The 26,844-nt window shown below is 38.0% G+C and overlaps 1 protein-coding gene across 4 annotated transcripts in view; it reads right to left on the bottom strand.

Annotated features, from left to right (window-relative positions):
• map3k20 (mitogen-activated protein kinase kinase kinase 20) overlaps positions 1 to 26,844 on the bottom strand; it is a 40,068-nt gene that overhangs the window by 4,022 nt on the left and 9,202 nt on the right. For 3 of the 4 annotated variants that reach the window (XM_042336015.1, XM_042336016.1, XM_042336014.1), the window contains 13 exons: positions 25,501 to 25,529; positions 25,261 to 25,398; positions 23,007 to 23,093; positions 21,312 to 21,386; positions 20,356 to 20,462; positions 16,456 to 16,591; positions 9,415 to 9,459; positions 9,165 to 9,195; positions 8,873 to 9,012; positions 8,040 to 8,102; positions 7,164 to 7,256; positions 1,563 to 1,679; positions 542 to 616 (listed from right to left, as the gene is read on the bottom strand). In XM_042336015.1, the coding sequence (XP_042191949.1) occupies positions 542 to 616; positions 1,563 to 1,679; positions 7,164 to 7,256; positions 8,040 to 8,102; positions 8,873 to 9,012; positions 9,165 to 9,195; positions 9,415 to 9,459; positions 16,456 to 16,591; positions 20,356 to 20,462; positions 21,312 to 21,386; positions 23,007 to 23,093; positions 25,261 to 25,398; positions 25,501 to 25,529 (1,136 nt within the window). Of the gene's footprint in view, positions 1 to 541; positions 617 to 1,562; positions 1,680 to 7,163; positions 7,257 to 8,039; positions 8,103 to 8,872; positions 9,013 to 9,164; positions 9,196 to 9,414; positions 9,460 to 14,546; positions 15,379 to 16,455; positions 16,592 to 20,355; positions 20,463 to 21,311; positions 21,387 to 23,006; positions 23,094 to 25,260; positions 25,399 to 25,500; positions 25,530 to 26,844 lie in introns of those variants that run through there. The other variant, XM_042336017.1, reaches the window with a different exon arrangement.

Here is a 26,844-nt window from a genome sequence, read left to right on the forward strand (position 1 = left end):
CTACTCCTTGTGGGATGACAAGTTCCACGTTCCCATCACTCTGTGGGTAAAGAAGTTTCTTCTGACTTCCTTGTCTGATTTATTGGTGACTATTTTGTATTGATGGCCCCTGGTTTTGGTCTCCCCCACAAGTGGAAACATTTATGTCTACTCAATCAACACCTTCCATTATTTTAAAGACCTCTATTAGGTCATCCCTCACCCTTCTCCTTTCAAGAGACAAGAGTCTGGATAACAATTTTGATGTTATCCAGTTGGGTTGGCTTAAATTGGGCTTTGAGTCTGAGTGGTGAATGGACTCAGTGTCCTACTGTATTCAGAACTATAAGAAATTGCTGAAATACAGATTAATTATTAAACAGAAAACACCATTGTATCATAGTACGTTTCATGGTACATCTATGTGAATTTTAATAGTAATTACATTTATTTGATGCTATAATTTATTCATATTTATATCATTTGCACACTAGATATTTTGTAGATATACATGTTTTGTAACAATCCTAAATAAAATAAGCCATTTGTTCTCAAGACTTACCTCATAAGTTACAATAAATTCCACAGTCTGGTTGTTTCTTATCCCCACAATCCATTTCTCCATGAGGTAGGGAGGCTGTGGAAATTAAATGTCTGTTTAGCACCAGTACTTTACACACTGAAACAATTTGAAGGTTTGATACACATCTAGAAAATGACCGTCACCTAAAGAATTGTTACAGGGATGAACTTCCTAAAGATGTTTGTTTGAAAATAAAGATTTAAAAGTTTGTACATGTTTTCAATACACCCAACAGCGAAAAGAACCCTGAAAAATTAAACTGAATGCTTTCCCCAGTCCAGTCCAGAAAATGCTGAAGGTTTAAAAAAAACCTGCTTGGCCTTACATCTGACAGTCACCCAGAAAATTTAAATTCATACCCTCACTAATTACATTGCACTAATACATTTTTAAAAATTGCATATGATGCACATAAATATTTCTTGGGCAATTTCATTCATTATTTGTTAAGATATAGCAAGTTGTGCTAAAATCTATTTTGGGTCATGACAGAAATGTCTTGATTTTCATGGTGTAAAAGATTTTTGTTGCAAATCACATTCTTGATAGCCATTTTTTCCCCTTCGCATCTGATTTGTGGTGAGCGTAGGGCGGGCAGTATTAATGTGGACTGAGGTTCCATCCATGGAATTTTATTAAATGTTATTACATCAGAATGTAAAACATTTCTTTGTAAATTCAAACAAAGCTCCACTATCTTCTGGTGGAAATGGATTCCATTTCCATCATTCTGAGATCAAATTATGGCTCATTAATAGTGTCCAGTCCACAGTAAAAAGAGATTAATGTTGTGATGCATAAACACAAGGGGTCTGATACATGAAAAATAAACACCAGATATGTATTTGTGGTAATAATTTACAAATTCTATTTGTAAAAATATGAAATGTATATTGTACGAGTTGTAATTCTTTCAAATGGGGGAAAATATACTAACAACATGACACGTATACTAATATACTTAGCTCAAAACATGTAAAAAACTAATGTCCATCTTTACCTTAATTATCTTAATAATATCCATATCTTGACTGTTAGTGTTGAAAGTTACATCTTTAATGTAGGTCAATGCCACATCATCACCATCCACTTCCATGTACATTTTCCATTTAGACTCCTGACAGAAACAGAAGCAACTCATTCATTACACACTGCGCAGGACGCCTTTTTTTCCTTACAAAAAACAGAGCTTTAAAATAGAAGAATCTCTTATCCATCAGATTTTGACAAATATAAATGGCAAAAGCTTGATTTCGAGCAAAATTTGAACTGAAACCAACAATCAATTTATTAAAAAAATGACCACAGTTTGAAAAAAAACATCATGTTCTAGTATTTAACTTGATTTGCAGTAGTGGAAAAAATTTCACAGATTAACAGATTTACTTTGTGATTTTTTCCCCCCCTCCTTTACCCTATAGTATCTACTTTAGAATAGTTAACATTATTATTGTATAAATTACTAAAAGAACAATGTATCTTGTGTTTAAGGTTTTAATTTGGACTAACCCATTAAAAAAAATTTGGTCACTCAATCCACGACTGTTTTGTGGGACACTGCTGTGCGCAATTGGCTGCCGCGTTTCGCCCACAAAACGTACAGTCAATTCACTTTACAGTATATTCTGTGAAGCGCTTTGAGACGTCTCGAAGACGTGATAAGGCGTTATATCAAACGCGAGGATTATTATCATTATCAAAGTGTTTAAAACATAACGAGCAGAAGGAAAGGATCAGTCCAGTTTACTTCATTATTTTCATTCGTCAAATTGGAATACGAAATTACACTAGGATGTACACAATTAAAAATAAAACTTTTAAAAACGTTAATAATAAATCGCAAATGCTTTATTTACCACGAGCATTTCTGCACTAGAGAAAATCTAGAAAATCATCCAGTTTGGAAATCCTGAATCAACAGCACAACCTGGAGGCTGCCACTGTCATAGAAACGTGGCTGTACAAAAAGATGATCAGTTCACCACACAGCAGAGAAATTCAGTCATTAAACCCCTCTCCATTAAAATCAAATAAGCAGATTCTTTCTTGTTAACAAACCTTGTTATTACTTGCAAAACCATTCTGACAATATTGTATTTGAATTAAATCCTGAATACAGTATATTACATCTCCGCCACCCCCCTCAGCTCCCACCCTCAGCCAAGCAGTGTCAAGCACTTTGAGACATCCTCCTGACATGAGAGGTGCTATATAAATGTAAATTGTATAACGTTTGTGAAACTACTGCTTAGCGTTTTCAAATATTTTGAGACAACATTTAAAAATGCATAATGCAGCAGCAATGGTTAAGTATTTTTACAAACGTAAAAGGAACTAAAGATAGTTACCCATGTCACCAGAAACTACCCTTGTTAAATTCCTTATGGTTGGTGTTTTTGTGAAACAAAAAATATAAATTATGTGAAGAGAGGAAATCAGCAATATTTGAGTGTCTGTCTGAAAGATACATTGTGGCACACACCGATGAGCTGATTTCACAAATCAACCAATTTCCTGAAGCAATAAAAACACGTTTAAACTAATAATTCTGAGAACGAGAAAACATCAGGTTCTAGTATTTAACTTGATTTGCAGTAGTGGAAAAAATTTCACAGATTAACAGATTTACTTTGTGATTTTTTTTCCACCCTCCTTTACCCTATAGTTTGATCCTCACCATATGTCTCCACACACACACACAGAAGCATTTTATTAGGGTGCATTGCATAGCATTCAGGAGGAACCTTGGCTATTTTTACTTCCCCCCCTAACTTACATGAGAATATTCCTGTATTCACCCATTTCTCCAACTGACTTGTCTGACACTGTGGGTTGAAATACCCACAACCTATTTACGCTAATATTTGATCAATACATTTTTACGATCTCAAACCTGGACTGTGATTTATCAAGTGCAAAATATATTTTGCTGGCTGGCTGTCTGCCTGCCTAGTCCAACCAGCAGATAGGAGTACTATATATAGTACTTCATACTGCCCCCAACCTCAATTGCATCATGCATTTTCACACATTGACCCACAGGAACTATTTGCTGAGACATTCTATCTAAATATTGTATGTGGTCGCGGCATAACACGAAAAATGCAGCCTCTTACGAACAAGAACATTTCCGAAAAGTCCTTCCCAAAGTAACGGGCTGGCACAGGGAATTGGTGCCCCTGCACTTCGTGCTCCAGAAAAGGAGGACAAGGATTTGTTCCCAGAGCTCTCCACACAGCGAGTTCCTAATGTTAGTTAGAGTATGAAGGGGAGACAGTTTTTTCCTCATAAAACACCATCACTCCACTTGACGATATATTCTCTGAAGCATTTTGATACGTCTCAACCATGTGATAAGGTGCTATATCAAATGCGATGATTATTATTATCATTGTTATGATTATTATTATCATCATGGCAATTGGGATGGAAGAGGCAGGGGAAGCTTCTCAGGCTAGTTCTGTCAACTCCCTCTTTTCCTCTCCCCCAATAGCTGATTTTACAGTAAAGTTGACAAAGGCAACTAGACAAGCAAACATCAATGATATGAATAACCTTAGATGAGGGAAAAATATATGCAGCAGCCTCCAAAAAGCCCTATGTGTTGTGTTTCTGCTGAGACGATTAATAAATGTCCCACGGGATGTTATAACAGTAGGCAATGACATTGTAAACGGAATGGAATAACACAGATTAATAGATACTTATCTGATCTCAGGACTCATTTCCACTTAAAACCATGTACCTTACTTACATTGATTCTGTGCTTGCAACCGAGTTCTACAGATCAAGTGTTAGCCAGAGCATTTTCTGTGTGCAAAAGGATATTGTGCAGCAAAATCTAAGTAAATTACGAAAAGATAAGATATTTTGAATATGCGTGGGTAAAAATATGAGTGGAATGAAGGCAATCTAAGTGCCATCTATAATGGAACAGTATAAAGGGAACTTCTTTTAATAACGATTTTAAACAAGAGTAACATATTACACTATGAAGGAGTATTAAAAGTTCCTGAATAAAACTTTAAAAATGAGTGTACTGTATTACCAGTCGTGCAACACATCTAAATGCAGCAACATTTCCAATTTGCCTCATTATTCTAGTCCGCAGATCACCAAATGTCATTGTGCTTGTTTTTAAGTGGAAATGAGTCCTGAGATCAGATACTTATCTGTTAATCTGTGTTATTCCATTCTGTTTACAATGTCATTGCCTACTGTTATAACATCCCATGGGACATTTATAAATAAAAAGGAATCTACAGGAAGATGTTCATATAGGACTACACAAGTGGACCTCGCTAGCAAGTATGGGTTACCACCAGGTCCTGAACAGAGGANTTTTTTTTAATCGCCTCAGCGGAAACAATGTCCCATAATGATGTACAGAACTATTACTGCACTAATGAAGAATCATACATAATTCAGCACCTTTCACTTGGCACCACTGTGATACAGTCATTAGCACAGACACACAGTTGAAGTCAGATGGTGTCCATGCAATTGCAGGCATTATTTGCCATGCAGCTGCTTTCATGACATTGCCAGTATATAAAAACATGACGCCGGTTTGTTTTATTTAGTGCTAAACCTTCCAGTTTGTAAAAACAAGCCCGACACCAACCTGACATGAGCAAGTGAAAATAATTAGCTCTCATTTTCTCAGCCTCGTATTTCCTCCTCCCTGCTGGGTTCCCTTCCCACTAAACCACCACATGTCATTGAAAATAGGAGGCAATTAGTGGGCTCATTTCAGCCCCACAACTGCAGCAAAAAAAGAAAGTATTTATGGTGGCACAATGAACAGCTGAAAGATTAAATAACATTTGCCTTTTGAAAAGAAAATGACTTCTGACTAAATGGACCCTTTTTGATTATATTCAACCCAACCTCGGCTCAGCAGTGTTAAATGGGACCTGCCTATATGATATCGGCTTTTCAGAGAACACAAAATGAGTCATTTTTACCCCCAAAAAAGTCTGGAGATAAAATACAACTTGAGAAAGTAATCTCGTTTCTCGCCAGATCTCGGAATATACAAATAAGCAGGGAAAAGGATCTTTTACCCATTCATTTCATAAATCTCCAAAAATGAAAGATTTATAAAATGATGGGGAAGAAAAATGCCATCAAAGGTCTTGGTGGAATACAGAGTGAACGAGGTAAAATTATAATAAATAATAAGAAGAATCTTTGCTCGTAATTCCAATTCTTCTGTTGTTTTGCAAGCAACACCTTTGAAAATTTGTGTTGAACACAAGCAAGGGTTAATCACATTATACGGTGTATTCTCAGTACTTTGTGTAATAAAATACTTACTAAACAACCTCACGGTCCTCCTATTGCTTACGTTATATCAGGAAAATATAACTAACGCGCTTCAAAATCTCGAAAGCAGGTAGATTCCAGGAAAAACAACAAACCTTGAAAAAAATGCTTTGGTAACTGAACCTGTTTGTGTGTATCCCCTTTATATGGCAGGTGCTGCCTCAATCCAAAGCAGTGTTGTAATGCAGTGCTGCAAATTCACCTGATTAATACTGTAGGGCAGATTTAGGAGTCGTGGAAGAACAACGGAGTGTGTCTGAATTTGCAAACACTGTACATGGTTGTGGGGGTGTCATGAATGAAGACTTTTGTTTCCAGTCGTGGACCTTCCATGATCTCTGGGGATGGTCTGTGCAGGCCAGATAAGCACCAACCACGGCGCTATCTAATAGAAGTGGGTTGGGAGCCTAGTCTGCCCAAGGCCATTAAGATGCCAGCTGGCGCTGAAAAGCCTTTATACTTCCTACTGTTGGTGCCTCTGTCTCCAAAGGAGCCCTTAGAACTACCATTCAAGAGGTGTCTACCAGCATCTCAACATTACAGCAACACCATTCCCTCTACTTTATAACACTGGTCCCTGCACACTGCAGCCGCAACTCAATTCAACATCGGTCGTAGCTTTACCAATTAAGCCGTTGAGATCTTGAGGCGAACCAGATTAATTTGCTCATGTCTTAGTTACTTTTGGATTACTGTATGCGGTTGATTTCAAAACTAGTATTGAACTACACAGCATTCACCATCCTTCAAAACTGCTCCATGGCACTGATGTTTGAGACAAGAACTGTGAGCAAATCTCTGCTGGGATTTGTTTTTGGAGCTGGAAACATCAGCTGCAACCACATCACAAAGCAGGCAGCAAGAATAAATCTTCCTGTTGTGATTTGCAGATTCAGTTTCTCCAGAACAAAACAGAACACACTGAGATGAGTGGGTTGAAGATCCACATTGATGAACTTAATAAAATATCTCTTAAAGGTTTGTTGTCATGTTTATAATAATAATAATCCTTGCCTTTGATATAGCGCCTTATTACATCGTTGAGATGTCTCATAGCGCTTCACAGAATATACCGTAAAGTGGATTGACTGCGGGCGTATTTTGTGGGCGAAACACGGCAGCCAATTGCACACAAACAGTGTCCCACAAATGGTCGTGGATTGAGTGACCCAATTCTTCTTATTTGTTCAACAATTTCAGCAACGTGAGTGCATTTATAGTTCTTGCGTCCTTCAGCACAAGAGTAGAACATCGATTCAGAAACTGGATTTACCTGAGATCCTTTCCCTGGTTTTAAATGGTATCCGAAAACTAGTTCCAGATTCACTGTTTTTTCCTGGTTGTCTTCTTCCTCAGATTCAGTCCCCTTTAAAGGAAAAGTTCCACATCACCATCTGTCATGTATTCTACTTACAAGGAGTGTTTAACAGGGACAGCAGGGCTACATTGTTGAAGTTATTCCAGCAAAGAAATCTCATATGTTAGTCAGTCGATGTGCATTGTTTAAAATCCACATTGAAAATAAAAAAACAAAGGAATCCACACACTTTAACGCAAATTGGAAACAAATTAAAAGGCATTTGAGATTTAAGAAAAAGGAAAAACAAGCTGGGAAACTTTCTTGCGATCAGCACCCGGAAAGGAAAGATGGGCTGACATTCAGGTGCTGTTCTCTGACAGTTCCTGTAAATGCGATTTACATCTAGTCTGTGGACTCAAACCATGAAAATCATAATACACGACTGAATCAACCTCCGATTCACAGGATGGTAGCTGTGCATCCCGTTTTAGACCTGACCTGTCTGATCAAGTAATCAACACAACTGTTTGTACAAAATACAAAATCGGAAATGCTCCACAGGCATCCTACATGTTTTGGAGCCAATAATTCAAAATACCATTAGAGGTTATCAGCAGGTACTTAATAAATCTGTGCTACACATGTTGAGATAAGGTTTCTATAAATTTGTGGCATCTGACATTTGCTCATTAGTGTTCAAGCAACAGTTCTGCATTTTTTGATCAAGGGAAGTAAATGCAAACAATTACAAATGAAATCTAATGCAGAAAACTGCGGAAATCTGTAACTCCTTCGACAAATATATTGCATGCGTGGTAGATAAAGACGATGTTACTTTTCTTTACCGACCTTGATTAAAGGAGGAAAGTGAAATAGGCTCAAGTAGTCAAGCGTCAGCTTTTCAATTTCGGTCTGAAAGAGATCAACAGAGATTTGTTTGTTAACAGCAGGTGATCCCTCCATCTTTTTCACCAACTTACATTTACGCATTGTTAACAGTTAAAGGAATTGTCCTGAATATATTTGACACTTATTTCACAAGCTGCTGAGTTTTGACTTTAACGGAGCAAAGGAGTTTTTTTTGACCACTTGAAGTGACAAATGCTCTTGTGATGAATATTACATCTTTCAAACTATCAGACTCTAATTGAAATGTACCACATTTATACTAGTAGCAGTAATTTTGTTTAATATGAGCCATGGGATTGTGATGTATATTTAGGAATCTATTCTTCCTCCATCTGCCACAGAGCTTTTCTTGTCCACTGTGTCACAAAGGAAGGTCCTCGACTGGATTAACATCGCTGTGAAACAGTATCATCTACCACTTTAATAGGTTTAAGATGCTGCACAGCACTATATGACCTATTATATATTAGTGGAACTTTTTTTAAGTTAAATCACTGAATTGTGTTAGTTATTAGCCATTAATTACTAGTTATTAATATTTGTTAATCGATTGGCAGATCACTTTTTGGGAGTAATAATTTCTCCAAAAATAAAATTGGTCACTCAATCCATGACTGTTTGTGGGACATTGCTATGTACAATTCGCTTCTGACAGTCAATCCACTTTACAGTATTTTCCGTAAAGTGCTTTGAGACATCTCTGTGATGGTCTCATCGACGTGATAAGGCACTGTATCAAATGCAAGGATTATTATCTTTATTATTATTCATACCTTTAAATGAATGATGTGTCCTTTTGAGTATATTCCGATGTCTTTCATATCTTGTTCCGCTAACAAAAGTAACCTTTGCCCTGTGATGTGGTGACTCTTAAACTTTTCAGCAAACCCTTTCATATCACAGTGAGCATCACCTATGATTATAAAATCACAAAAATGCACATTACCTGCAAAAGCAACAAAACTACTGTAGAAACAACTTGCATTTATAGAGCAGCCTTCACGTTATATATATGCAAGTGAAACTAACAGTAAGTAGTGTAAAATCATAAGAATGTAGGGTTACCTTTATCTGTTAGCTGTTGTATCCAAAAGTACTGTACAAAAAGAGGGAAAAGATTATGGCAAAAAAAACAAATAACCAACATTTCATATTTTGTACTACAAAACCAACAAAATTCTAAAATCGGAGTTTGGGGATTTCAAAGCCAGAAATGCAATTCTCAATAATAGTGGCAGTAACACATCATTATCTGCCTTCACAAGAAAAGTAACTTCCATTTGAAATAGTAGATTTAGAGTGAAGTTAGGCTTACCACATCTTCCTCTGTCCAAGCATATATATCTAGGGATGGCAGTAACTGTATGTAAGAATAGAAATGGATAACATTACTGTGTGATCATATTCACATTAACGACAACAAATTACATTTGTATAGCGCCTTTCACATCGGGAGGATGTCGCAAGGCGCTGAATGGTCAAGGATTTGGGTTAAGTAGATATAGTTTGGGTAAAAAAACAGGTAGTTTGTATCTTACAGAACATTAAGGGTTTTTAAGGATCGAATCCCAAATATAATGTGATTACGTTTAAATATAATTACTGATCTTCAATGTAAAAATCATCGATTACTGACTGACACATGGAAAACATTTGTACTATGGCCAAAAAAAATCAAAGCATGTCGTCATACCTTAAGTATCCCGCCCCCCCCCACCCAAACCCACATGTGTTTACTCATCTGTGGATCAGCATTTAAGTTCAGGCCCTTACATCATGAAGTTTGACAGATGTTTTCTGAATGTATCATAACACCTCACTACAGGAATTGTAACGAGGCAGGTTTTCAAGAGGCAAATGTTTATTTCTGCTTCACGGTCTGTAGCTTTTCATTGCCCTTACAATTTCTCCCCTTTTTGATCTCTCTGGCTCTGCGACTCGGTGGGATTCAACTGTATATTCAGCGATATTTGGGCAGTGCTTTTTGGGGCAGCGACTTCTCCACGGTCGCTGTTTATTGGTCAATTGCTTTGCGTGCTTTATGGGTTGGACGGTTTTCCCCACGAGTCTGTTTTTCTCCGGAGATAAAATGGATCTGCCACAATGACACACTCCATCTGGTAGCTCAAGTGAGGTTGAGAAAACCCTATCCATATAAGGTAGCTTAGTCTGAATGTGAGCTCATCTTAGCATTAGGCCCCTGGAATGGCAGTCTAACTCTACATTGTAAGAACTACCAGGCCACCAGGATGCTGAAACTTTAATCGTATGATTTAAACAGCAAAGTTATGCCTTACTTATAAAGCAGATATGTATGATATAGTTTTGATAATACTTGAATAATAGGTCCCAGTTTGGCAAATACCAAATGATTTTTTTCTGGCTGGAAAACTGCAATAAACTGTGCATTGTTCATAGATATTATCGGTGTGAAAATATATTTTCTGTTTTAAAGTCACGCGAGCGTTGCTCTCTATTTGTATAATTTTGCTTCTGGTTCAGGATAAGTTACCGACAAAAATAGTCGAATGTGTGTCAATTAACTCTCTCAAAAAAAAAGGCTATAGGTGGATTCTGCTTAAACGCGATGAATGCTTAAGGTGCTGGGGAGGATTGTAATCGGGAGATATTTTGTCTGTGGATTGAAATCAGGTTCAATGTCAGGTTTAGCTCAACAGCATCGTTGGATGAATATTTTTATTTTGGTTCGAGTAGCCTTGGGAGTCAGGGAGCATCAATGTAGACCTTTCACCATGAGACAAGAGTAGGTTGGGTAAAGTACGGAATAGAATGAAGTTCTGCAGGCTTGATCTTGATGGAATCAACCGCCTTCCCTGTTACACGTTTTGTTAACTCGTGTTATATTTTTCCCCAAAACGGCTTTGCATGTTAAATATTTATAGGAAATTACAAACTCTGCAATATCCATTTATTAACTAGTGCCACAAGGCAATAGTGAATATTAATCCTTGCATTTGAGATAGCGCTTTTTACGTCTTCGAGACGTCTCAAAGCGCTTCACAGAATATACTGTACAGTGAATTGACTGTATATTTTGTGGGTGAAACGCGGCGGCCAATTGCGCACAGCAACGTCCGGCAAACAGTCGTGGATTGAGTGACCAATTTATTATTGTTTTTTTTGAAGGATTTCTGGTGGGAGAGGTCACCATGACAACTTTGGTGTTAATCTGTTCCAAGTAATGTAACAATGACTGGAGAAATTTGTATTACAAAGGTACTGAAAGAACCATAGAAATGCACGGCACAGAAGGCTGGTCCATCAGACCCATGGAATAGGGATTCAATATATGTTTATCATTTGTTGGGGGTGAATGCAGTTGCTATTTTTAATAAAGTAAGTATGTGGGAATGGGAGGAACCTAAGTGCATCTTTCCCATGGAGATGCTTTGAGGCTAAAGTGGAGTAGAAGAGAATACATTGGTGCTGTAATGTGCTAGTGGTGTTGTAAGTCAACATTGTTTGACTGACTGTGAAGTCATCACAACCAGAAATCATCTCACAATGGATACACCTTCCTTTTAAAATATCTGAACATTAGTTCTTAAATATTTTAGTGTCACTTTCCCTTGAAATACAATGTCAATTGTTCATGAATAGAATTTCCCTACAAACATGATTAGAATATTATATTCAACCTGAAGACATAGAACTGCTAATATTTAGTAAACAATCACAAGAACGAAAGACAAACTGCTGCTACAAGTAACAAAAGAGTGGGTATGCATTACTGAGAAGTAACTACACTGTCTTAGCACGTTGTGAAGACGTCTCATAGTACTTCACAGGATATATTGTAAAGTGGAATGACTGTGTATTTTGTGGGCTTGCCGAGAGCAAACACTGGGAGCCTTGCAAAACTCTTTCAATACGACTCAATTCAGGTCAACAAAATATACAAACAATGTGGAAGTAACTTCAGTAATCATTCTACCTTCCGAAACACCAAGTGGGAAGAAATAAGTACTGTCATCTATTTTTTTATATACATATCTATCTATTGATATGATAGGCTACATCCAGTAGATGGCACTGATATCTATCAAGTATTTCATTCTGACCAATGCACATGGCCAATGGTAATACAGTACGTTTTGGAATTATTATTTACTATGATTTTGTACACAAAAAAGTCATACAAAATCAGAAAAATCATATCTAATGAATGTTCAAATTTTAAACCTTTCTGCTCACGTAGCTCATAATGTTTGACCTAAAGGGCATTATTTCTCAAGTTTGGTGCCTACATAGCACACAATATTAATTTTAATTATTCAAATATACAGTACAATAAAGTGAAGTGGGTGGAACTGATAAAGGGCTACTCCAGAAACAATCTATTTTTCTTTTTCAGAAGCGATCCCACGTGCTGGCCAGCATTTCTATTTCTATTTGATTTTAAGCAAACAGGTGTGAGTTTGAATTTAATAATATGAACATTTAATATTAAATAATAAGTGTTGCATTTATAATATTAAAGTTTCATTGGTACAGCTATTTTGAAAGTTGATTTGACCAGAAAATGCATGCGTCATTATTAATTTGCTTGCAGCAAAATATTTTTTAAAATGAGGAAAGTTCAAAAACTATATAAAGCAATCTATCAATGGAAAATCCAAATGAGGTATTTCAGTATCTAAAGTAAATACATCACCATGATTGTGAGGGCACTTGAGGGAAACAAAGCTGACCTATGATAATTTAGGACTAAAGGTCCTTATGACTTACACATGTCTGTCTGACAACTGTAAAAATAAAACACCCTCCATTCTCTAATCATGTACCTGCTTCAATGCATTTTATTTTCTAAAGTAATTTGTGCTTCTTTGCAAGGAATTCAGTTGTGCAAGAGCACGAAAAGCTGCGTTTTTGAAAACGCTTTTCACTAAAATGCGATGACTAAACAACAGTAGTTTGCAAAGAAGTATTTCTTGTTCTGAATGATTGAAGGCTTTTGTGCAAGGCACGAGAATGTGTGTAATAACTCAACAGCATTGGCAGCAAGCATGAGTTGAGAGAGAAGAGGTTTGCATGGCTGTCCTATTTTTGCTGTTGTGTTTCTATTGTACAACTGAAAACACTTTTTCCACACTCTCATACTGTGCTGAATTTAATGCCGGAAACCATACAAATGATCCACGTGCAATGTTTTCAAAACATATTTGTGACTTATTAATAAGCCCCATCTCTGCTAAATAGTCTGTGATTCCATACAGTGTGCAACACTAATGCGTTAGGCGTCAAGAAGGTTTCTCAGCTATCTGTCACAGAGTGAGTGCTCGATTTGCATTTGCTTTCCAACCAGATTTAAGATGGATTGCCAGAACAGTGAGCAGCAAACTATGTTTTTTTATTTACATCTGTAATTGGACAATATTATAAGGTAACTTCAGCAAATGAAACCGGGTCAGGTTTCAGCAAATATGCAGATGTCACAAAATGATCAGCGTGATTGCCACCTCAAAGCGGTTTATTCAGTGCTTTCATTACTCGCGCTCTCCGATTCATTTTTTTCCCTGTGGTTACTGTCTGCAGTTACTCACGGCTGTAAAGCAACTCTAATTGCTTATTTAAACCTCCAAGGTCACCACGACATGACTTTCTCTTAAAAATCACGAGTAGTGTGATGGCACAGAGGACTGCTACTTACTGTGTAAAGCTTGGCCTCCGTGACATTTTCCACTCGCTTTAAAACCAACGCAAGCAATTACAGAGCATCCTGACCACAGGAAAAAGAAATGGCAGAGAAACCACAATAGGACATGATGGNAAAAAAAAGCTAATGAAATAACCGAATTCATCATTCGGGGCTAGCTCCCCTTTAGGCAATTTAAGATGTAATTGGACCCAATTAAAATGAGGTTTTACGGATCACTAAATTTATATTTCAGGAACCGTGATTGACTGCCACATCCTATACCCTCTGTCGCTCGCTGCAAATATAAACTTCCCTGTCTGTAACAGAAAAAGCTGTCTGCCAGAGCAGAGAGCGCAATCAGTTTAATCAAAACGTGGGGATCCAAATGTTATTAGCGCTCTGTGTTTCGAGATGTGGGCCATTCGATAACTTGTAAGCTTTGCATTTAATTTGTGCCTTAACAGAAAACGAGCCGAGTTGCGAGCGTCCCACTGTGACACACAAACAGTTTGGAGGCCTGGCCTAGTAAGCCGAGTATCTGTTACTGACCCACTTTGTCAATCACTCTCTACAGAGGCACCTCCTACCAGTTGAGCCAGGAAGGGGCTCAGCGGTGGAAGATGACTGAACTCTAGTGGCAGTTGATACGCTGTTAAGTCGCTGCTGTACGGCAGGATGTGAAACCACTAAGTAAAAGCGAGACCTATAAATGGCAACTCAAGATGGACGCAGAAATGATCTTAAAAAATGAGTACGCCTGTAAGGAAATAGCACCCAGACAACAGTAATCAAGCTACTATCGAGAGTTTATTGAAAAAAAGAAATAGAAAATAGGTAACACTCTAGCACAGAAAGGTAGTCCACATTGAAACAGGCTTTAATAATGTAAATACTTGAAGGTTATATAAATATGTTCCAGATTGGTTGTATAAAACTGATTTTTGGTACTGAAAATACAATGCTGAAACACTTTCCTTAATAGCAGTGCATTTCACAATTATGTGTTTTTTTTACACACTTCTAATTTAACGTTTATATTTTAAAACAATCTCTTCGTAGGTAAATTGAGCCTTTAGTGTTTTCGATCGACATCATAAGAAAATAACCAATATCTCATATGTCATGCATACAAATTCTGCTTGGAAAAATGCTACAAGTTCGTAGCATAAAATAGACACTACTCTAGAAATGCTGAAACTTCATGTACGGCTTAGAAAACATGACAATTGATTCACTAGCTTAACGTTTGCCCCTTCAAGAATTTTCTTTCCAAAGGCTCTCTGTATTTTAAATTTAATCACTATCTTCTGACCAGTTAAAATGATCGAAACCCATTGTCATGTTGATTTTATTTCCCTTTCTGACACAGGTAGATTTGGAGGAATTCTGTTTGGCTTGCATATTTATCTGGATCCCAGACTGCTTGACAGGTCCTGCTAGATTCATAGACAAGATATTGCCAAAGCCTTTCATCATTTCCTGCAGACTCTTGTTCATGCCATCTACCTCCCCGTTACTGGAAGCTGTGATCTGACATGACATCTCTGTACTGTTTGATTCCTCTGTCTTAGACTCATAGAAAGACTCTTCAGAAAACTTTGCAGTGATAGGTAAGAAAAGCTAGGTGAAAAGAGAAAGACCACAGATGAACACAAACGAAAACTTTTTTTTTCACACACAAAAAAAAAGCATTAAATTTTTTTTAGAAAAGGCAAAACACAATTGGCGTGCTGGCATGTTTCTGGATGGAAGTGCTATTATTTACCCCAGATAATAATAATAATCGTTGCAGTTGATATAGCGCCTTATCATGTCGGTGAGACGCCTCAAAGCGCTTCAAATATTCTCTTCCATATAATGTGAGTAATGCTCTTAGCCAGCAAACCTTGTGGTAAGGTTCTTTGGACAACTAGTCTTTTAACAGCAAATCATGTTATTTCATCCATCCACACAACATTCCCTTATTGTCTTGCAGAAAGTAATTTATTATGTCTTGTATTAATTAATATTCCTCGATTTAGTCGAACTCGGAGTTCCAACCTTTTGGGGGCTAACAATAATTCCAATAAACATATTGTGTATGTACCACTTATATGGATTGCATTTGAAAGAATGTGGCATTGTATCAAGAAATCCAGCTGTTTTATTCCCCTCATTGGGTGTGTTTTCTGTGTACACATCTGTTGTGGGGAGGGGGCGGGCCGGGGGGAAGGATATCAAATAGCCCAAAAGAATATGGGTCAACAGTCGAATGAGAATAGCAAGAAACTTGGTACATGGAAGAAAACTTCATCCAAGAATGAAGACAACTGTATTAGCTCTGGAGGATGAGGGAGATGAGTGAGGAATCTAGAGAGAGCTGTAGAATAGTGGATGATCTGGAGCTCACGAAGAAAGAAGAATCTAAATGGCAGCTCTAGATCATGCACAGGAAGCGAAATGTCTTGATAAGCTCGTACCCAAAGAACTCTAAAACTGAAACATTTGTCTCTGGATTTGCTGGCCAAGAAGATAACTTCTTTTATATGTAGGAGAGCAAATGAAGAGTGATTTTCTTTGATTGTACAAGATGCTGCTGCTTGAAGTGATTGTTTACCACAGTGAAACGTGAAAGATCTTTGCGTCACTGTGAAATCATGCTATAGTGTGCTGGGTTACGTAAAATCTCCACAGAAATCCGTCACTAGGAAGACTTACAGCTGAATTGGACTGTTCCACCAGTTTCTGCTCCCACATTTTCAAGCGCCTCTCTCGTTCCTTCAGCTCCTGTTCCTTTGTGCTCAGATCCCGTTCGAGTTTCTTTAGTCGCTCCAATGTGGCCTCGATTTCACATCTGTTGGGAAGAGTCGTAGCAATCACTGACAAATAAAATTGCTTTGGAATCTCACTTGTATTCTAATTAAATATCCACAGACTTTCTAGCAAGTATTCACAAGTACTGGGCGGAACCTATACCACTTTTAATCATTACAACTGTGCTAAATATCTTAATTACATTTTTTGAAGTATTTTAAATGTAGCCAACGGCATTAATGTATTTTCCTGAACCATCACATAATCTCAACTGTTATAATCTTTTGGAACCTCACTGTCTTTTTGTTTATTTGCTGTAATTCTGCATCCCGGAGCCTGCCAAGTCTTGTAATTTTTTAAAAAAAATATGTATTAATTCTCTTCCACGTAATATAGAAAATAACATTTTCATTACGAGAAACAAGATCCTCCTTTCCTCCCCTCCCTGCAAGATCGTGACCATTTTCTCATCCAAAGTTCCCCAGAATTAGATTAGATTACAGTGTGTGAACTGGAAACGTACAAATCAGCATCATCCTCACCCTGCTTCAAATCTACAGGTTAACAACGGAAACGAAAAGCTGCAATAGCTCCCTAAATGTTCACTCGATTTAATTGTTTTTTGGAAGGATCATAGATTAGCTATAAAAGGAAACAGAGTGAAATCAACCCCAACGTCTATTTATAAGCTCCACAAGGAACAAGACAGTAGCACTGCAGCAATTCGGACCAAACTTTAAGTGCTATTATTTCTATTTTGGGACGTTATTCCCCTCTCAAGTTCAGCTCGGGTGGCCAGCCAACATGGTTAAGCGCTTTGAGCTATTTTCTTGTGAAAGACGCTATGTCAATGTAAATTGAATGGTACCACATTACAGCACTGAAATGAATCCAAACAATTAGAAAACGAAGCAGTGATATTTGAGTAATATTTGATGAAATTGCGGTTACAGCAGGTCAGATGAGAAGAAGTACATCACTAATATTTATAGATTGTTACATCAATGCTAACCAGTCACCATCAACGGTCCACTTTGCTGTTAGATAGGGAACTCCATTTTCAAACAGTCGCTACATGCATTAGCTTCTTGTTGATCACCACAAGACTGTGGCAACTCATGTACTTTCCAAGGAAGGATTACTTTGTGATATTTCAATTACTTTGTTTACAGTTTTTGTTCACAACAAAAATGCACCGGCTTCTTCGATGTGCTTTTTCTCTCTCCAATCCTCAGATTTCCTTGCAAAATGTAACAGCTCAGTTGACCGCTTCAAGCTCTATATAGACTATACATACAGGAAGCTATAAATACACACACAGAGATACTATAAATGGAGTTGAGAGCTTTCGATACTTCAATAAATTCACAGTAAGAATGAGTTAATAGATAATAAAAAGGATCAGTATTTCTGTCCGTTGCGAATATGAACAAAGACATTCCTAATTTGTTTTTGGAAGTGCTCAGATACCACAGATTGCAATATATCTATTCTACGTGATAAAACAGTAGCATCAACAAGCTCTTTTCCCTTAGCTCAATCCCTGCTTTAAGGCAATTACATTGGTCAAAGAGTTGATTTCCAAGGTGTGAAGTAAAGAATAACATGGTTTTATAATACACACAAAGTAATAACTTTACTCCATTGTTTGTAAAGATTATATATGTCCTTTTCAATACAGTACATGCCCAGATACTATTTTAACCTATGTCAGCAGATATTTTTATGCCTGTAATTCTCAGCAGGGGATAAAATTGGAACAAAAGAAATATATATTTGTGACGTTCTGAATGCCTGGTGATCTCATCCAATCATCAGCATTATTCCTGCGTTATGAAATAAATTTTAATTAAACAATTGGCTTTCTGATCATCGTGTCTTATAGCTGCCTTTAGTCATACAACACAATCCTCCAGATGTGTTGATGACCATTTTAATCCTTTAAAATGATGAATAACAGTTTCACTTCATAGTTACACAGAGCGATTCATATCTCGAAACTGACCCCAAAAAGCTGACAAAATAACATGCTGCAGTGTATAATCCAAAGCAACAGATGGCACACTTTGGCAGACATGTTACACAACACAGAGCTGCAGTATTTAGACCCTCCGCTGCTCTAATATCTGCTGAAGCAGTGCCTTCGCATTTTCAACCCTGAGGAGGACTATTTATATGACCGCACGTGACCCAAATCAAAAATCCTTCCCCCATGAACATTTGTTTTCCACTCAGTCAGTAAGAATTGATATTAATTGATTTCCTTGGTCGACGGCTCAGTGACAAACTTCCGAGGAATTTCTCACAAGTGCTTTTCTTTACTTTTAATTGTTTTGCTGCTCTGGCGAGCCTCTCACTGCTCGCTCTCTAGCTGCTGACAGAACATGTTCCAGAATCCCTGTCCTCATCGCGTGGACTAAAGCCAGCGATCGCTTAATATAGATGTGAGTGAGAAACTTTGAGCAATAACATTCATCTGTTACGATCCACATAGAATGCTGTTAGTTTCCCAGCCTTCCATTTATAATCTGGTCTAAATATGTCAACTTCTCCCTCCAACAATGACTCATCATGAAGAGGTGACTTCCTTCCTCGTCTCTTTGCCTCGGATTTATCATCTTTCCTTCTGTCGTAGCATTGAAAGATCTATTGCAACTTAGTGAAAAGCACGAGTAATGCCAACATTATAAATAGCTTAAGCAATGATCTTTTGTATTGTGCTGATAAGAGTCTCAGAAAATCCTTAGACTTGAATAGCTCAGGAAAAGATAACAATAAGTAGTCCCAAAAGGCGTCACATAATCCACTGGACAATGGTTTAAATGATTAACATACATTCACGTACAAAGTTCTTCTTTTCCCACTGACATAATTTTAGTCAATCCCACCTGTAGCGCCAATTTTATTTGAATAGCTTTTCGTATCAACAAATATCAAATAAATACCCAAGAGCTATAGATTTTTTTTTCCTGCCTGCACATTACTATTCATTTGTTTCGGAAAAGCATCAAATCCCTTCGAGCTTTCAACCATTATTTTTTAAGAAATGAAATTGGTGCCAGTTAGTGGGATCCTACACATTCACACTAAGTAAAATGAAACATTCTTTTGCACTGTTTGAATGTATTTTTAACACATTTATATTATACTGATGTACAAATCGCACCTACAAAACACAACCCTAACCAAATAACGTGGAAGGAAAAAATCGTGTTAACTTTGGAAGGAATCCAGCACTTATAACAATAATAATCTTTGCATTTGATGAAAGCGCCTTATCACGTCGTTGAGACGTCTCTAATTGCTTCACAGAATACACTGTAAAGTGGATTGACTGTGGGTGTATTTTGTGGGTGAAACACGCCTGCCAATTGTGCACAGCGGTGTCCCACAAACAGTCGTGGATTGAGTGACCAAATTATTATTATTTTTTTGGAAGGGGGTTATTACCCCTAGAAAGCGATCTGCCAATCGACTAACAACCGGGTTCCTACTTACTGCTAGGTAAACAGAGGCTCAATAAGCTGTAGTCTAAAATAAAAGTAATCAGGATTGAGTTTAAACACACTTCATGTCGAATTTCGAAGACGCACTTCGAAGCTCACCCAATTGTGGTGGAGATTATGCATTGGACATTTTCTCCACATCGCCCTGTAATATTCCAGGCAATTTAATAAATTTGGTTAACCATTAACAACAACAACAAGATTACATTTGTGTAGCGCCTTTCACGTCGGGAGGACGTCCCAAGGCGCTTATGCATTTACCGTACGTATCCGACATACTAAGAGGGGATAAACCTACCTCCACTCAGCCTTGTTGTGCAAGAAGGAATTGCACTGGTCTGGGAGTTTGCTGTCATGTGACATAGCCTCCAGGATCCCCAATACCTGCTTAAAACTTGGCCTTTTCTGTAAAGTTCAATCAGAAGCAACAAAACGCTGCAAATTCATACAACTATTTTCACACAGAACCATCTATATGCGTTTTCTTTTAATGTGTAAATGGAGAATTCTGTTTCCTCATGTGGCTGTGCAGCAACCACTCACAGGCCAGTCATGACACTGAGACGTTGCACCAACCGCGCTATTTGTATTGCGTCCTATCTCTAAAGCAGCAACAACCACTTTGAAGTGACTGCACACATGCAACTTGCAACTTGCACAGTGGTTTTTGGTTTTTGCAAATGTATAGCCAGCCGTCTGTGGTTTGGAGCCTGGGTAAGCTGCAACTTGGCCGGTGGTATGTGTAGGGTGACCACAAGTTGTGGACGTCAACACACGACTACGTGAGGTTTTGTATTCCATCGCAGTTAGAAACGCAGGTACAAAACTAGATTTTTTTGTTTGGTTTAGTTAGTGACGATTGCAACCTTTGGTTGGCGCAGCAGTGAGGCTTTGTTTATATTAAGTTTGTTGCCAACCTCTGAGTTGCTGCTCCTGACAAATTGTGAATGTAAATGGCGACATTTAATCAAACATGTGAAAGGTGCACTAAAAGACGTCACTGTGGGTTCTTGTGTTTAACCAGTACTGATACCAAAAACCATGACCAATCTCGAGGCATATGTTACATTTATCTCACTATTTTAGTGCCGACAGAGTGACAATTTGTACAGAATGTGAAAATGGCAAAATAAATACAGGGAGGCAGAGTAGCAACTGTTTGTCTGCCTGTACATGGAAGGACAGTTCTAAAAAAAAGTTACCCTCACAATAATTACGTGATACTCTAATAAATCCAACGTCTTAAGTACTTACTTTGGGATCAGTTACCCAGGATTGCCGCAATAACTCTGCAAAACTAACAGGACAGCTGCTTGGAATGGTCAATCTCTGCAACAGAAATAAATAAAATGTTACGATAAAAGTCAATCTGGAAAAATGCTTAATAATGGATCCGGGCTCATACCTTCAAAACTGAGGTGGCGGATAAAACATGAATGATTAAGTGATCAACGTTTTTCCCCAATAATATTATGGGTAAGCAATCAGTCAAAATTGTCATTCTTCAATTTCAATAAGATACCTTGTTGGTGAACCACCAAGTTACAAAACCACATCTAATTCTGACCACATTTCGCTTTAATCAGAATAATAATATTAATCCTTGCATCTGATATAGAGCTTTTCACGTCTTCTAGATGTCTCAAAACGCTTCACAGAATATACTGCAAAGTGAATTGACTGTATATTCATGGGCAAACAGCAGCATCCACAAACAGTCGTGGACTGTTTTTTTTCCTGTTTGTTTTCCCTGTTTGATGAATCGATAGGTTAATTAGGATGGTCCAACTGGTGGTCCACGGGTTGATTTAATCTGCCCCCCACCCTCCCCATTTCAGCCAGCCCACCCGCTCCCTCCGTAACCCATAATGTTATGTTTACGTTTCTGGAAGGGAAACACAAAAATATTGTTCATCGCCCGTGAACGTTTCTCAAATACGGCTCCCGGCCCTCAGCAGCCAATTGGTTGGACCATCCTGCGTTAAACTAACCTGCGTTTAACACCAGCGCATTTCCCCTTTCTCTCTGATGCACACGATTAGTAAAACTGCTGTCTCTCTCTCTCTCTCTCTCTCTCCCTGCCTGATGTTGTTGAACAGTCACGTCAAGTGATTTTACTCAAATATTGTCAGTTAAAGCTGCGTTTATATTGCATATTCGCTATAGAAAAGCACAGTCCAGAACTGTATTTCGTTCTCTTCCGTCTCCCCTCAACTGTGCATGTATATAAACCGGACAAATCCACAGCCCTATGCGATGTTGAAGAGATTCCAGGTCCGTAAAAGTGAGCAATGTTTTTTGGAATAAATGTTTTAAATGCTTGATGCTTCAAATGATTAAAAACTAAAAAAAAAAAGTTAAAAACCAAAGGCCACCAGCTTCCTAATTAATCACTTGATAAAACGCAGTCACTTCCAAATCGTTTTCAGTCTTCTAGAAAGACGGATCAAATTCAAACACATGTCGGCTGTTCATTACTGGTGAATGAGATCACCTAGCTATGAATAAACATGAGTTAAATCGTTGCCATTATTTTCAATATACAAGATGCTACGGTTGTAACTATTCAATAATAATAATAATAATGCACATTTTAGAAAATGATCAGGACTGAATTACAAATCACATGTCCACAGGCCACATACCAGAGTCAGTTCCTCAAACAAAGTTGTATCTGCATTTGTTTCCACTTTGGGCGAGGTCATATGTTTTATGATGGTGAGAGATATTTACTCTCTACTTACCGGAAGTAAAAATGGGAATAGTTTCTCACATCCAATCACAAGTCTAACTTGGCAACTGATCACAGACAACATGAAGTATAAAGAAAGGGCAAAGATGCTCAAGAGGTTTTGTTCAAACAAAATTGAAATACAATTTCTTAACAATATACAGTATTTATAAAGTAATTATACACATCATTTACAAAGAAAAGTGGGATTACTGTACCTCATTTTTCTCCACTACCAACCAGGCTACTTGTAAGCCTTCGAGACCTTTAAATGGGATTTCTCTTGTCAACATTTCCCAAAGAACCTGGAAAATAGATTCCCTTTTATCACATTTTATTAATAAATTAATAAACAACATTTACAACTTGCAACTTGCATTCATATAGAGCTGTTCATACAGGGATGGGGTAAGAGAGAGGGGGAGGGGAGGAGGAGAAAGTGGACAGAGGGGTGTGTTCGAAGAGGTAGGATTTGATTTGGCACTTAAAGACAGAAAGAAAATAGGTGAGACAGAGTGGTAGAGGGAGGCAATTACAGATGTTACGAGTGTAAAAAATGAAGGCTCAGTCACCAACGATGGCGTCAAAGAGTGGATGGATTTTATAGAGTATCTTCTAACCATTGTTTTAGGATTTTGTTCATTCTTCATTAGTGAACATTTAAATACAGTCGATGAGACAATCTTCACAAATACACCCTGAATAGTTTTCAAAAGAGACCCAGGTCATGATTTTCCGTATGTCAGAATAGACTGCGCTCTGGGAAAGGAAACTGGATGAACGTTCTGAGACAATTAGATTGATTGCATTTACACTGCGTTTACGTTTGGTTAGTGAATTGCTCGAGAGCGCGCTGCGTAAATCGGGTTGAGGCCGACACGGATCAAATTGAACGCTCGCTCGATCATGAAACTACCTGGAGGAGCAAAGCAACTCTGTTTGCTGTTAGTAGCAAAAGCTCCGCATATTAATTGTATGAGGTGGGTAAGATTTACTGCACCAGCATCAGCAGTGTGGAATTCAGAACCCCAACAGGGTTGGAACTTGTGATGGTGTATAGACAGCCAGGCGGATTAGCTTGGTACATTACATTCTGATGACTGCAAAGTCGCAGGTTTTGCCTCCGCTTAGTTCTGCGTTATTACTATCGGAAGGTAAACCTCGTTACAGGTTCCAATATAAAACATCCTGAAGACTTTTTTTAAAAAAAAAAGAAATACTGCTCTTTTTAAGGAAGCTAGATCCTATGGGGATTAATAATTGTTCCATGAAAAGGTGGGAATAAAAGATTAGTTCGAGGAATGACAATATTTAATTTCTGTATTGCAGAAAGAATACTGAAAGTCAGCACAGAACATTAATTTTAGGAGACCACTGTAAACAGATAATGTGATGCCCAAAGGACACCTCACAAGGTTAGCCTTGCTGGTACTATACTATGCCACGCTCTAAAAATAGTTATACGGGGCAAGTATAAATGAGTACATCACAGCTGCAGAAGACAGTGCTGGCTAGCGTGCGCGACCTGACAGAAAAATGGGCCTTTGTAAATAATAAAACACATCAACCTTCTGCTTGTAAGACGTCCTATTCAAAATGTTTGTGAGCAAAACATATTTTTCTGCTCAGCCAGGTATCTGATGCATGCAGAAATCCATCACCATGTTCAAGAGTTTCCAAAATAACTACTGAGTTCCATATATGTCTGGTTTACATTGGTCTGGCATGGAGAGCACACAACACGAACATACCCTGCTAAACTAATCCCAGAGAGTTCAGAACAGGTTGACAAATCCCAAGGATTGGGATACCGCTGGAGTTCAATCAGCTAAACTCAGCGCATTAGCAGCTAAGACCAATGCATTACTATTACGAATGCTCTGTGTATCCCATGATGAGCACATAGCAATTTAAGTGTCAGAGTGAAGATAGTGGGAAAGAGTACGAATAGAGGCAAATAGGTCAGTTGGTAGCACTCTCGCCTCCCGAGTCAGAAGATTGTGGGGTGAAGTCCCACATCAGGACGCTGAATTCACAGTCTGGGGGTCACACTCTAATACGGGCCTGGGGGTGTACTACATTGTCAGGGGTGCTGTCACTGGGATAAAACGTTAAACTAAGGTCCCACCTGCCTGTTAGGACATTAAAAATACTTTGGCACTAGTTGATGAGAAAAGGCCATTTCTCCTGGTCTGCTAGACAACAAACTCCCAGATAAAATTGGGCCCTCGCACCATGGCTGTTTGTGAGACGTTGCTGTGTGTAGGAGGCTTTGCTAACGTTATTTTCTATTTTTTTTTGCACTTAATTTTAAGTGTGTTGGGGGGGGGTGGGAGGGGTCTGAATTTATAAACCAGACCACTGTGTTCTAACAACAACAATAACAAGAACAAATGACATTTGTATAGCAACTTCCACGTCGAGAGGACGTCCCAAGGAGCCGATTGCTCTGTATAAAGTACTTTTACCTACCACACCATAGGAGTATGTATCGCATGTTTCAGCCACGGGAAGACTTTGAATAATTTCCGGAGCCATCCACGGGAAGGTTCCCACCAAACTCATGTGCGTTGTGTGTGAGTGAAATCTTGAAGCACCAAAATCGCAAATCTGGAACAAAACAAAGACGGACAAAAGCAACCCTTGCCAAATTGCTAGAGAAACACACTACTCTCTCCCAAATCAACTCAAGTAGAACTGAAATGATCTTACCTTTAACACCTTATCTCCAGCAATCACCACTGGAAGGAAAATGAAGATGAAAAAAATACATTAAAAATAATTCTATAATAATCCTTGCATTCGAGACGGCGCCTTAACACGTCTTTCGAGACGTCTCAAAGCGCTTCACAGAATATGCTGTAAAGTGAACTGACTGTGTATTTTGTGGGTGAAACACAGCAGCCAATTGCGCACAGCAGCGGCCCTCAGACAGTCATGGATTGAGTGATCAAATTGTTATTTCCCTAAAAAAAATGTTTTTGAAGGGATTATTATCCCTGGAAAAGTGATCCACCAATCGACTAACAACCAGGTTCCTATTTACTGCTCGGTAAACAGAGGCGTGTGGAGTAAGGAAACTTGCCTAATGTTTCGCTCCTGCCCGGGTATCGCACCCAGGTCCTCTCGCTTGTGAGGCAAGTGCTCTAATCACAAGCTACAGGACTCCACAGATCACATTCAAAAAGCTATTTCAAAAAGTAATATAATTTATTTCAGAGATTACAAAATACTTGTTGAAATCCAAGTGTTTATCATACATCCTTTTTTTTAAAAAAAGAAGTAAAATACTGAAATAATTCTAATTCTGCAGTAATTAATTCTGAACTTCCCTTTATTCCTATAGTAATAATCGACTAGTTTTCACAATTTTTATTTGAAGTAATTCTCCACCATTTCCTCTCCCCTTTCCAATATCTGAGTGACAACCTACACACTTTATCCAATGCTGCTTGGAATGAACTGATGGGATGTGATTGAGGATGAAGAAAGGACACAATCTTTATATAGTAACTTGGGGATAACTAATGTGGCACAGCTCCATGGTGCAGTACACTGATGTTTCAATGTAGTGTTATTTGTTCTCCAAATAATACAGCACTATTAATAAACTGAACCTTGGACTCTAAAGGGCATTTCTAAATGTGATTTTACCAATGAACTTTGCTCTTAGAGAGCCCTGTTCCATCATTGGCAAGGACCAGGATAAGAATGGCAGTCAGTCATATGTACAGTAAATACATGGTACACAAACTACTCACTACCCCAATTTTTAATTTAGAAGCTTTTAAAAGAATTAAACTTTTAATCTTGCAATCAAAGCTGCCATTTACAAGCTCGAGTTTTGAAACGTTACACCTTTCCATCTGTCAACCTCCGAGCCTCTCAGTTATAGCACAGAAAAACAATAACAACAACTTGCATTTGTATTGCACCTTTCACGTGAGTAGCATCTCAGAGCGTTTGAAACAACTGAAATACTTACAGGATGAAAAGATACAGTTTTGGGATGTTTAATAACAGTGCTAAAATGGAGTTGAGAGAATCCTTAAGGAA

Source organism: Callorhinchus milii, unplaced genomic scaffold, assembly GCF_018977255.1.
Source record: "Callorhinchus milii isolate IMCB2004 unplaced genomic scaffold, IMCB_Cmil_1.0 Scaffold6, whole genome shotgun sequence".
Taxonomy (NCBI): domain Eukaryota; kingdom Metazoa; phylum Chordata; class Chondrichthyes; order Chimaeriformes; family Callorhinchidae; genus Callorhinchus; species Callorhinchus milii.